Consider the following 13,527-nt stretch of genomic DNA (forward strand, 5'->3'; position numbering starts at 1 on the left):
ATTTTCCCATCACTTTTTCCCCCCTACATTTTTATTTAACAACTCTATTTCAAAACCAGTAATTCCCAGAATTTCAGTCCCACTATCCCCAAAGCCTTATCTTCACTTTAAGTAGATTTTTCTTAGCCTGAAGCAACATGCTCAAGTCAAATAGCTGAACGTGGAAGACACGTGATGGTCTCAAACTTAACCTGGCAACTCCACCCTGTATTATATTTACTAATATTTTTCACTTGACTTAATTAGCGGCATTCAAATGAGACCTCAGCAGCAACGTGCCCAACACCACAAACCACAGCGGTGATGTTTCACACATTTCACCTGGAGATGCACCAAAACATACCATTGGCTTTCCAGAGCCTTGAGCTCTCTACCACCACAAGGCGCTGCCAGTTCTCCAGTACGACAAACTGCCTCTCCTGATGCTACTGCTCCACTAGGATTTCCTCAAAAATCATGAGATAAATCAGGATATGCTTTACTGTTGGTTCCTGTGTTTTGATGCCATGCTTAGCACATGTTTTCAAGAAACTGCCTGAATCCACATGATTACAATTTTCCACCCCACCCCCCGTGAGTGCTGAAATTCTTCCATAATTACAATCACTTAAAAGTTGGGCTTTAGGAAAATACCAAGTAACATGGCATTGACAACAAAACTTACAAACTGACACTGTAATATCTAGATGCCTCAACATGGTATCAGACCCCATGATCACTGGGCATTTGCTCAGATGGTGGTTTGGATGATAGCAAGAGGTCTCTTCATCAAGGGAGTCTGAGCAAACCCAGATAAAGCTTCAGTGTAAGGACAGGAGAAGGTTTAGCCATTCCACAGATAACTGGTTTTATTCTTGTCAAGGCAAACATCAGAAATAGTTATTCACTTTGACCAGGAAGGTGGTCCCATCTCTAGCAAAATCCCATTTGCTCCTCTTCACGGTCATTCCAGCTTCTTTAAGCACCTGCACATCTCCGCACAGACCATTACTACCGCACCCTGGCAGCGGGACCTCAAAATAGGTGACAAGCTGCTCTGTTCCAGCCTTCGAAACCTGTCTCTTCTCCCCCTGAAAGACTGCCAGGAAAACTCCACAAAGTAAACATTGGAATTTCCAAGTGATGCCGGAGAGAGTGGCATCTGCCAAAACCAAAGATGTCACGGAACTTGTTGAAGAAGGCAGCATCCCGCTGCTGGTCACCCATGTCGCTAACAGGGAGGGGTGGGAGAAGTCAGTACTGACACTCCTCACTCTTGGTGAGCTCCAGATACTAATGATGGTCCTCACGTCTCCAAAAGGCTTTACAATCATTACCACGCCTGAACCTAATTACGGGTCCATTTACCAACTCATTAACTGACTCATTAATTCTCACACAGCCCATGTCTTAGAAACATTTCTTGCCGGCCTTCAGCGAACGAAATGGCATTTGGATGCCAAGAATGCCAAGGGCCAGGGACCTTTCCCGAGCTCGCTTCAGCCCTGCTGAGCGAGCTTGGTGACTCCAGGTCGAGGCCACCTTTAGAATCATAGAATCATTTAGGTTAGAAAAGACCTTCAAGATCGAGTCCAACCATCAACCATGCCCACTAAACCATGTCCTGAAGTGCCTTGTCTATGCACTTTTTGAATACCTCCAGGGATGGTGACTCAACCACTTCCCTGGGCAGCCTATTCCAATGTCTGACAACCCTCTCAGTAAAAAAAATTTCCTAATATCTAACCTAAATCTCCCTTGCCTCAACTTCCCAGACCGAGGTCTGACCTCGTTCAGCCCCCGCACCGGCGCACCCCAGCTGATATCCTGCAGCTGAGCACCATGGCTCACAAAGTCTCTTGACCGCAAGACGGGCACCCTCCTAGGAAGCTGCCACCACCTCACCTCCCCTCACCTCACCACCCTCCGGTCACCCCTTCTCAGGTGCCAGCAACACCTCAGCAACGAGAAGAGCCACATCTGCCAAGCGGGGCTCCTGCGGTCGGACGTCCCCCACCGGCCACAGAGCCCAGCCCCGACCGGGGCGGCACGGGGACCCCAGGAGCCGGGTCACCCTCAGCTCCGCCTGTCGCGACACGGCGGGCGCGTCCCCCCCTCACACACACACACACACACACACACACACAGCCACACCGCCCCCGGCCCGCCCTACCTTCCTGCGGCGGCCGCCCGGGGGCCGCAGCGGGCAGCAGCCGGGCGCGGCGCTCCCCCGCCGGCCGCTCCGCACGTAGGTGACCCGCCGCCTGCCCGCCGCCGCCGCCGCCGGGTGCTGCTCCGTGCCGAGGGCCGCGGGGAGCGCCCGCCCCGCCGCCGCCGCCGCCGGCGCCCGGGGCTTCTCCTCCGGGCACCAGGATCGCCTCATGCCCAGCTGGAGGCAGAGGAAGAGCGCGGCCGAGAGCAGGCAGAGGCGGAAGGCCGGGCCCCGCCAGAGCGGCCGCTCCTTGGGCATGGCGGCGGGGGCTCGCCCTGCCTGCCGCCCCCCCGCCCCACCGCAGGGCTCATGCCGCCGGCGGGCCGGGCCCCGCGGCCGCCGCCGAAAGCGGAGAGACCCCGCCCCGAGCGGGGCCGGCCGGGGAGGGGCCGCGATGCCCCTGCCCTCGGCCCCGGGACCCGGGACCCGGGACCCGGCCCCGGCCCGGCGGGGGCTGCGGGTCGCCCGGGGAGGCCGCCTGCGGCCGGTCCCACGGGGCGCGGGGCTGGCGCTCGCCCCTTGCCCGGCGGCGGCCCTTGCCGTGGAGTGTGCCACGCGTGGGTGTCACTCCTGTCAGGCGCCCAGACCCCGGCTGCCCTCGCAGGCCGGGCCTAACGGGCGACAGCTGTGGGGAGAACTCCCCTCCCTAACTATCGTATCGACCCGTCTTTACAGGATGGAAGTGTATTCACTTGTTAATATATATTAGTTCACATTGTCCACTGTAACGCCATGAGGTAGTGGAATTTCACTGGAGACTTGGGTATTGCTCATGCTTAAGTAAAACAAACGAAAGGACAGCCCGGCCCTGGAAGTAAGGACTTCGCTTCTCAGAAGGTTAGAGCTGCCCGTGAAGGATAAAGGATACCCCTGGACAGCCAAGATAACACCAGCACCTTAGCCCCTCTGACAGCTCTTTGAAACCCTCCCGATATCATCTGGTGTTACACATAAGCAACTCCAGCAAGGCTGACTCCGGGGATGTCTGGATCAATAGACAAGCAGCAAGAATGCTGCAAAAATAAAGTCGTTTTGCAAAGTTTTACTATGATTAGTAATCGGTACTGCGGGTGTTAGTGATTAGTCAAATCGTGTCGGACCTGAACGTTTGAAGGCTATGAGAACCCCACGTGAAACCACAGCTGGGGTGCCCCAATTTGGCTGGGACACCTCATGCGCATGAATAACTCTTCTAAGTCTATACTTTGCGTCCTAGCCTCTCTCCTCGGCCGGCACGGGCCTGCTGCAAATTTTCATGACACATCCTTGGTTTCACCCGTGAAGGAAGGCTCTGGGTGAGCCGAGCAGGGCCAAGAGGCAGTGCAGAGGACAGATGTCCCGCTCACCTCTGCGGGAGCACACGGGGCCTTTTTTCTCGCAACGAGGACACGCTGCACAGAAATACAAAGTGCACAGACCGGCTTTGGTCTTAAGCCGCCGCGCTAAGCCATCTCTGAGCAATGAGCAGGTAGTGGTGGTTGGTGGGATTTTCAGCAGCAGGAACCGCAGCTGGAGAGACGTGTCGGCGGCAGGAGGCAAGCTCAGCGGGAACGGGGAGGAGGGCGATGGCAGCCAGTTTGCAGCACATGCAGCTCAGTGAGTAATCAATATGTTCTCAGGCGGGATGTGCAGGACACGGGCGCACAGCTACTCCCCGTTTCTTTGCCGAGTAGGGGAGAGAGGTTGTGACTCTCGTCCCCTGCGTGCAGCACTGTGCTTCCAGCACCCCTGCCTTGTCTGCTGGCAAGGGAGAGGCTTTCTGCGCTGAGCTCCTTCTCCCTCCTTTCCGCCGTCCTCTTCCCGGCAGCAGCCTGAACCGCTCCTCTGACCTCTCCTGTCTGTTCACAGCCTGGGGCAGAGCTGGAGCTGGCTGCTGCTGGGGGAGCAGGTCAGAGAGGAGCACTGGGAGAAGTGGAGCCCGCCAGCAGCCGAGCAACCAGACCTGCTGGCAGCGGGATGGAGGAGCGGCACGCAGAAAGATAAGGGAGGGAGTAGTGATCTGTCTGCAGAAGTGGGATTTCAAGCATGGCTCCAAGCACAGACGCGCTGGCAGGCCAGGTGCATGCTCCCTTGCCATTTAAACATTGCTATCCTCTTTTTTTAGGTAAACTATTCTTCTAAATTAGGTTAAAGCAATTCCATGGTTGCTTTAAACCACCCTAAATGCAGGCTCCTCTTGGAAGGGGGTAGGTGGCAGTCCTGCCTGCCATCCCTGTAGCAGGAGGGGGGCCCCTTTGTCCTAAGCTAAGTCAAACCAGGGCAATGACCCAGAAAAAAGCTAACTGCAGAAAAACTCTACCTGGAGCAGTTTCCTAATAGGCCTGGACACCCTTTTCAGTACCATCCTGTCTTTTGGTCAGCCTACAGCCAACACGGGGCAGCCCCTGGGTGGTTTATGCCTTGGGGGAAATGCAGTGCAGATCGGAGCGCTTCCCCTGCCCCTGCTCAGGGGTCCCTGTCCCTCCCTTGGGCAGGCTCTGGTGCTTGCCACAGGGAAGCGAGTTGGCTCTGGCAGCTGACCTGTCTGACAACCACACGCTTTTCCTCTGTTTCCAACCCCCTTAGGTGGCTCACAAGTGGATCAGAGAAGCCCTGGTGCTAGTGCGAGGGAGGAACACATTTGTGAGGGCAGAGGGAGAGTGTGATTGCAACAACCACAACTGGCATCAGCTTAAGAGACGGGCACCTGTCTCCATCCGTGAGCATCTCCTGGAGTTCATCAGCAGAAGGTCACTCGGGCAGGCACAGGGCCGCCTGGCCATCACTTTGCTCGTCTGTGTGAAATGGCATTGTTTGTCTGGAGGATGGAAGCAATGCCGCTGCTCAGGGAAGAGAGGTTTAGACATACGTCGAGTACGGTAAATGCAGGGATAGATGTGACAAGACACAAGACTTGCAATACTGCTAGCCAAAATCGTTATATCACAAAATTCTTAGCACCAAGGTTGTTTTAAACTATCAGCATCTGGTCAATAAATAATGGCCTTTGAAGGTCCTATTAAAAGAAAAGTTTGTGTTTGTAGGGTTATGGAGAAAATCTTAAAGGCAGGAGTGTAAAGGTCAAGACTCAAAAACTATATAGTGCCCAAATACATTTTAAAACTCTCTCTTGAAGTTTGATCCTTGAGAAATCAAAGCTTTCCTAAAAGCTTGAACAATGCATATTCAAATAAAAGAGGTCTAACTGAGCAGAATAAAAACCACAAAGTCTTTCTTGGTTTTAGCATCGCAGGTTCATTTGTTGTTCTTCTCTCATTGTATAGCTTCAACAGAAAGCTCAAATACTTGAATCCAGCTACTCTTCTTGTCATCGCCGAGCTGTAACTGTAAATGCTGACCTTGTACGAGACAGTCCTTTCCTTAGAAAGCTGATCAGCCCCAGTCTGTGAGCATGCTAGGAGTGGTCCTGGTAAAGAACAGTTCACAAATTTAACTCGATGTTTTCATTTTGCTTTTGTGTTTTAACAAAGGATTAAGTTTCTCATGCTTCCCCCCCCATCTCTTTTGAATGTTAAGTCTGCCTGTTTAAAACACAACAGAGGGTTTCTAAAGTTAGAGAAAAAGGGAACAGTGGTAGAGAAGGACCTCAGGAAATCTTGGGAACAATGAGAAATCTTATCTGGATTAGCATGAGAATCAATGGACATTAAGATAGTACCTTAAGCAGTCTTACGTCTCCATTTTAACAAATGAATTATAAACTAATTTCTTCCCCCAGGAATCAGCTGCAAAGACACCCGTATGCAAGCAATGCCTGTTAAGAAGAAAAGCAAATTAAAATTGCAGCATAATGCATACAACTCCAGTTCAACTGGAGGATGGACCTTTTTGAGGTGATTGCTGGTAAATACAGCTTCTGCAAAACATGCCCACTCTTTGAGTCAGGCAGCAAATGGCCTCCCCTCCTCGTTGTCCCCAAAGCAAGATGAATAGTGTTAGAGGAACACATAACATGCTACATCCAACAGAGCGCAAAGTACTGCCATGTAATGCAAGGAGTAACCAAAACAGTGACTCTGAATATGAGCATCCAATTTCTACTGAGACCAGCGAGCATTAAGCCCTGATAACCAAAATCAGGCATCGGTCCTACTGTATCTACTTTTTATGTAGGTGCCACAGATTTCTACAGCTCCCTTCATTTCTCCAGGAAAAGTCTTTAAAAATGTAAAATTCCTCCTGCATTTACAAATTTGTCTATGGGGAGAGCACAGTGCTAAACCTCTGGAAGGGAAAAGTTTAACATCAATGGAAGTTCATTGCTTCGGTGCTGCCTTTGCTGCTTATAAATTACATCTTGCCTGGAATGTTGTTGGTAGCAAAATCTCTCCTTTGCAACAGTTACTCAATGTTGATCTCTCTTACGGCCATTTTCAGTTCAAACATCTTGCCTACCGCCATCCATCTTCTGCCTCCACCCACTGTCAAGGCTTCTGTTTATCTTCTGGCTAGTCAAAATGCCTGCCCAGATCTCTGTGCAAAATTAAACCCCAGGCAGGAAAAACACTACTGGGAATTCCCTGGATTCTCCAAGGACTGTTAATGGAACATTCCTCCTATAAAATGAGTAAACGAATAAAAATGCTCTTTTTGACTCCGCTTAACAACCCCACTGGATTTGGTATGAGCCACTTGCCAAAAATCTACAGGACAGAGCGAAGGAAGACTTTTTTCCCTCTCCTGCCTCTTACACTCGTGGCTAGTGCTTTGAAAACTGGAGTGATGTTGTTGCCGTGCTCATGAAAACAGACAGGTTTTGTGTAGAAACTTTCACAAGGTCATTTTAAAAGTGGCTGCATGAAGAGAAGCACGGTGTGTCCTTCCCCAGAGAAGATGTGTGTGCCTCTGATCCTGAGTCTGCAGGGGTCAGAGCTTTGGTCCAGGCCTGTTTTATTGCCTTGCACATTTACGTGCGAAAGCTCTGCCATAGCTCTGAGGAACCTGGGATGATCCCTGGGTGGCTTCTCAGTGATGACTTCGGTGCAAGCCTGGTCTCACTTCTGTTCCTTAAACCTGCAGCTGGAAATCCTGGAAACGTTTCTCGATGCACCAAGTGACCTCCCGGGGGCCTGCACGAAGCCCAGCAGCTCTGCAAGAGAGGTACAGCCCTTACTCCCTCCTGTGCCTTAAATCCCACTGAAAACTCAGAGTAAGAATCTCTTTCTGTTATCTTTTAGATGTTAGCAATGGAGAAGTAAATTGGCCGCATTGGTCTATTACCCACTTACCGTTGCTGAGAAATACGTGTCTGAACAGCTGTCAGGGTTAAGCTCAGCTGCGTGGATCATTAAAACCACTTCTCAGCTCACCACTGGTAGGTTTGAAGATAACAGCTAAAAAACCCCATGTTCATGCAGTCTCCCATTAGCTCTCCTCAAGCTCGTGGGCTATTTCGGCAGCTTAACGCAAGATTGATCTTGCTGTTCGGCAGCTCAGCGCGAGGCGTGGGCAGAAGCTCTCTTTTCCTTCCAGCTACAGAGAGATTCAGACACCACAGCCTAGCTGAGTACTCGGAATTTGATGAAAGAGATAGTTGACAATTAATGGCCTGGAGAGGGGATTATAGATCAAGATTTACCCCTAAGTTACACTCTTGTGCGTTTGCACACATAGATACCTGTACCTGTGCACATACATTCACTGCAGGAATGAGAAGAGGAATGAGACGGCCCTTCAGTAGAAGATGCTCTGCAGTTCTCTGCTATCCCTGGGCCTTACCTTTATTTATTTAGCCCTAATCTTTGGGGTATCTACAAATGTGACTCGAGAAGCTGTGTTTCACTCCTGGAGAGGAGCAACGGTGGTTTTACAGTCTGCCTTTTATTAAATTGTGTAATCATTCTGAACAAGCAAAATTCTCCCTGCTTTTTAAAGTAAGCACTGGCAATTTTATTGCACAGATACTAGTATAAAACTTGAAAACATATATCACCATTTTTTAGAAAAGATGTTCCAGTTTACAGGAATTAAGCAGTGATAACTCATGTGCAGCTCACGTACTATTGCACAAAGATTTTTGCAACATTAGTTTGTTGTCTGTATTTCTCCTGTATCTATACTGTAATCCCAGACAGATGTCCAGCTTTGCTTAAAAATTACCCTGAGTTTCTATTACAAAATCCTATTTTCTGTATGTTTTAAAGATTACCATGGTGTTATTCTGGGCTCAGCTTTCTCCCCTTTTTTGGATGCAATCAATTTTACTGGCATTTTTACACTTCTGAGCTTAAGGATAAATGTCTTTCATTAAAAAATGAAATTTGGCAAAGGGATTAATCTATAATGCTCAGAATTCTGCAAAACACCACAGCTGGAGTAGTAATTATGGCTTTAAGAAGTTATATAAGCCTTTTTATTACATGTTTTTAATGGGTTTACATAGTACAGTACAAATGCCAAAGTATTTATACAGGGGATGGCAACAGCACTGGAGTAATTGAGCAGATGTCACAATTTGATCACTGAGAGAGAGTTTCATCTGCAAGTGCTTGGGGAAAAGGGGAGAAGAGATGCAAGCCGGAGCACTGGGGCTGCTAGGGAGAAGAAGAGCAGCAACATGTTCCAGGTAGCAGTTTCACAAACAAATTAAGACCCATAATTAATGCGCTGTGCACTTTTTCTACAATCTGTCTTGCAATGTTGTTTGATATACTGGCATGTGTCTGTACCGTTTATGCCTCATTAAAGGCAATGGGATAAAATAAAAGCTGGGAGTGGCTGACAGCATCTTTGATGGACCTGATGGGTGAAAAGCAGCTTTCATGGGAGAGGAGGCATGCAAAAATGTCCTGGACTGGTATGCAGGCCAATTTAATAATATGTATCCATCTTTAATAAAGGTCTCACCCACGTGTCTGGTTTTTGCAGGACACTAAATTCAGTATCACTGTCTTTACCTGTAACAAAAAAGGTTGCTTTTCTGAACTATTACTGTGTGGTCAGCCAATCCTCTCCTCCAACTGGTTGCATTTTAAATGTCTTAAACAAAATCCTAACGAGGAGGAGAGAAATGGCCTTGCCCTCAGCAGAAAAGATGCCATGGATCCCCTGCAGCTGAGCAGCCTGGCCAGGGCCAGACGGTGAGGATAAAACTCTGTGCTCTTCCCGCAGGCTCTTTTCAAGGCAGTTTGCCCTCAATGCCCTGTAGAGCAGCATCAGTGATGCAGAGATATCGGTATCGATTCAGAGTGGAATAACCTCCATAGCTGAGAGTTTGTATATAGATTAGGCGTTACCGCAGGGGGTATCCTTTTAGCGCATGTCTTCCCACAGCACGTCTGCCTCCATCCCCAGAGGCCAGCCAGATGCTTCAAAGATGCACTGGGAAGGATGAAGCAGGTTTGTGAAGATGCAGGCACCTCTACAGGCATCACTCCAGGAGATGAACACTCAGCCAGGCTAATGCTTGTGGTTGTGCCTCAGCTCCTACCTCACTTGCGGGCTCCTTGTTAGGAGGAGATCCCCTTGCCAGAATGCGTTGAGTTTCTTCAGGATCGAGGTCATTTCTCTGTACTCTGTCAGGAGGTAAAGTACACAGTCCCAAAAGCATAAAGGCTCTTTGCAGAGCTTGCACGGTGCCTGCTACTGTCCTGGTGGCAAGGCTGGAGGCAAAGCCAGCGGCTTGCCCTGCCGTCCGGTCAGCGTAGCTGCGGTGGCATAGAGCAGGGAGGACCGTCTCAGGGGACACTGACCTCCCCCCCCAAGGCAAAGGAGAAGCAACTACTCTGAGCCATAGCTGGGTCAATGCCCAAAGCCAGGGGAGCGCAGGAGCTTCCCGAATGGAGCCCAGGGCACTGGCACAGGCAGGGAGAGAGCCCAGCACTGGGACCCACAGAGCAGCGGCTGGAAGAGGCAAATTTTCCCACTAGCTTCTCAGTCCTCCTTCAGGCTTAACGTGGAGGGAAGAAGATGATCACTGACGTACAGCGACGGGAGCCTTTAGGAATCGATGGCTTTTTGCTCGATCTTTGTGCTGAAGTGCTCAGCCTTACACTGCGAAGACAAACAGCGGCAAGATTGCTCTCAGCAACCCAGACAAGAACATTTCAGTGCATAATTATGGATGAGATGCAAGAGGATGAAAAAAGAAGGAAAACATCTGTTCGCATAGAGTTTATTGCCATTCACTTAAGAGGCCCATTAAATGCCAGAAAAAGCTATTTATCCTTCTGTTTGAGGCAATTATCCCGCTGCAAATCTCTGTGGCAATTCGCCCCGTGATTATTCCTGGAGTGCTGACACTGTGCAGATACGCTCGCAACACAGAAAAAAGATGTGGGCCTTGTCCACCAAGGCTTACGGAGGGATTTTCAGAAGCGGGGTAGCCAGTGCTTCTCAAAGTTTTTAACTTACACTTTAACTCTGTGGAGAAGCATTCTTTTTCTTGGAGTCTTTGCCTGGACTTCAGGTACCTCAGCCCTTTCAAAAATCAGAAGGAGCTTTTTCATTCAAAGCACACCTAAAAGTGGGATTGCTCTTCTTGTAGCCACCGTCTCACCGATATGGGAGGTGAGAAGCCCAAATCCAGTTCCTTGCACACTCAAAGGAGACCAGCTGTCCCACCGACCAGGAGACAGCTCAGCTCACCAGGTGATAAGGTGTGTGGGAGGGGAGGCTTCATTCCCTTGAAGCCCAACCCTGCACTCATTTGGAAAGGAGAAAAAGCAGCGTGAGGCTCCCTCCATGGCTCTAGTGCATTCCCTGATGGAAGGGTTGTTTTCCAGACCTTCACTTTAGCCAAAAAGCTGACTGGAGTTGCATATGCAGGTGCTTCAGAAATACCTGCAGCTGGCTCGGTTGCTTAATTCTCCGGTGATACAGAAAATAAACAAGCCTCCCCTCCCCTTTTTGGCTCATAAATGTAAGTAAAGGCTAATGTAAGGCTTGGATATCAGCTGGTTGACTCAGGCTTTGCAGAAGTTAAACAAAAAGGCAGCAGAGGTGACAGTGACAGGAGCACAGCATGTGGTGCACACCTCTTACAATGTGAGAAATATATTGTCCCCATGGTAGGTAGTAGACATGAACAGGAACGGAGGAAAGCAATGTGGGACAGTGCTGTTCTAAAGCTGGCTGCTGTCAGTGGTGTGAGGCAGTCTCAAAGGAGGAAAAAAAAAAAAAAACCCACAGGAAAAAGATTCCCTTGAAACTTCTTTTATATTTGGAAATACCTTTTTTATGAAGTTCACTTTCAGAAAAGTTTCTTTCGGCTTTCTTTTCTTCCCAGCTGCTCCCTTTCCTCATAAGGCTGCGTTTTGACTCACGTCCACTTTTCCTTCTCCAGGATATGTAACTTCGACTTCTTCATTGAGAAAAACAGACACATGGGGGGAAAATTCCCAGAAAGAAAACAGACAATTTCAGATCAGCTTTAAACCAGTGATGGTTTCTAATCCCTGAGCACCCAGAGTGGTGTGTGAGCTCGCCAGGAGCCAGTCCAGGCAGCGGGTGCATGGATGGGGCTGCAGGCCCACAGAGACCCCCCCCACACCCCGCGGGATGTCTAGCCCAGGCACAGCTCAAGGGGCCGGGGGACCCCAAGTCCCCACAACACAAGTTGCCGAGGTCACTTGGCTGCCCGAGACAGTGGTTTCCCCTCCATTCTTTTGGTGGGGGAAAAGCTCTGGGACATGCTGCTATAGCAACAGCTTTGCCTAGGATTATAATCCCTTATTTTTCTTAACAACAGCTTCTGGTGTGCTGCTACCTTCACATTTCTATTTCCTCAATGTACTTTTTTTTTAAGCATTCTCCATGACATTTTACTGCCCTAACTGATTCACGATTATGTCTTAAGCCCTACTGCAGCACCCAAGTCTTCCAAGCCTTATAGGTATGTGGGAGCCCGACAGGCACCCACGTTTCCACCGAGTTCAGCATCACTGCAGTTGCTCTTTGAGATGGAGTGTGTGGGTTTCTTTCAGTAACTGCTTGATCCAACATCTCCCTCTGGTGGAAAATAGGGAATAAAGCAGGATAAAATAAAGCCTCGTACAACATATACATTGATTTAAGACAGTTGTGAAAACAATACAAATCTCGGTCCAGCCCATGATTTTCTCTCTCATTCTCTCTCTATTCCAAATGAATTTGAATTTATCAAACTGAAGTTTATCTCAAATAGTATTCGACTGAAAAAGAATTGTAATGAATGATGAATCCCAATTTTCCTGTATTTTTTCAGAAATTCGGCAAAGTTGTTTTAAATATAGGCAAAAGCCTATATCGAGACAATATGTCTTTATGGCTTTGTTTCTGCAAAGAAAAATCAACAAAATTCCCTGTTGCAGCTCAAGCTCTAAAAACCATCATACAGCCCATCTGCTGTCTGCAATCACAAGGATTGATATAAATGTCTCAAAATATAATTATTCCCTTTCTAGGCCATAATTATGCCTTTGAAGTTCCCTGTGAGTGTGACAGATCGGTTGCCCTCTGCCAGGAGTGCCTATTCAATGTAGAACATAAAGTGTGGATAAGAAGGAAATACCCAAGTACGGTCCAGTTAACTTTTGTCCGGACACACATGGGCTTAAGGAATGGCACGAGGATAAAATGCTTTGCATAGGTGACAGCTAAGTCTTTCTTTAAGGGTGCCTTTCGTCACCATGGAAAGTCATGGAGGTTTAATGACCTTCCACTGTTAGTCCTCTCCCATGTGCAAGTGTTTCCCTGACACTTGCTCTGTGTTTCTGGATGAAGACTACAGAGCGATGCAACAGCACAGACAGATTTAGGATCACAGCGGAGTTTTGCAAATTCCTCAGCCACCAGCTCAGCTTCAGCTGGAGCTGAAGAGTTAACACAGGTCACATCTTTGCTTCAGCTCCTGGCAAGGGCGTTGGGTGAGGAGCAGAAACTCAGGGGTGGCTGATGAGATATTGCCAGAGACTGGCAGCCAAGGCTAGGCAGCTGAAGCAAGAAAGGACTCATCTCAACAAACTTCAACTGCCTAAAAGCCAAGCGGTCAGTGTCAGTGAGCCAGCTTGCAGGTATCAAAACGTTGTGACTCCACTTTGTGGGTAGGTGTATAGTTGGCACAGGGCAGCGTCACTATGTATCTGTGGATATATTTTAGAATATTTACATTTTCCATGCCTAGGGAGAAAAACGAGGGAGGGATGTGCAATTATTCCCAAAATATTAGGACATATTCTTGGCAAATTGAAAGCTTCTGGAATAAAAAGCTGAAGCTCCTGAGTAGGATGCTCAGCCTTTGTGTGGCATGACCTCAGCGGGGAAGAAAGCCTCTGTGAGAAAGAGTGAGATTTTAAAAGGAATTTCAAGCTAGAGACTGGGGGAAAGTGAGCAGGCAGAGAGGAGCAGGAGTTCATGAT

General features: G+C 48.9%; 1 protein-coding gene across 2 annotated transcripts in view; it reads right to left on the reverse strand.

The window, feature by feature from the left end:
* METTL24 (methyltransferase like 24) overlaps window positions 1–2,554 on the reverse strand; it is a 49,013-nt gene extending 46,459 nt beyond the window's left edge. Inside the window, exon 1 of one of the 2 annotated variants that reach the window (XM_052781258.1) lies at window positions 2,153–2,554. In XM_052781258.1, the coding sequence (XP_052637218.1) occupies window positions 2,153–2,449 (297 nt within the window). In that variant the 5' untranslated portion in view covers window positions 2,450–2,554. The remainder of the gene's footprint in view (window positions 1–2,152) is intronic. The other variant, XM_052781259.1, reaches the window with a different exon arrangement.
* Window positions 2,555–13,527: the final 10,973 nt, after the last annotated feature.

The sequence above is a fragment of the Harpia harpyja genome, chromosome 3 (assembly GCF_026419915.1).
Source record: "Harpia harpyja isolate bHarHar1 chromosome 3, bHarHar1 primary haplotype, whole genome shotgun sequence".
NCBI lineage: Eukaryota > Metazoa > Chordata > Aves > Accipitriformes > Accipitridae > Harpia > Harpia harpyja.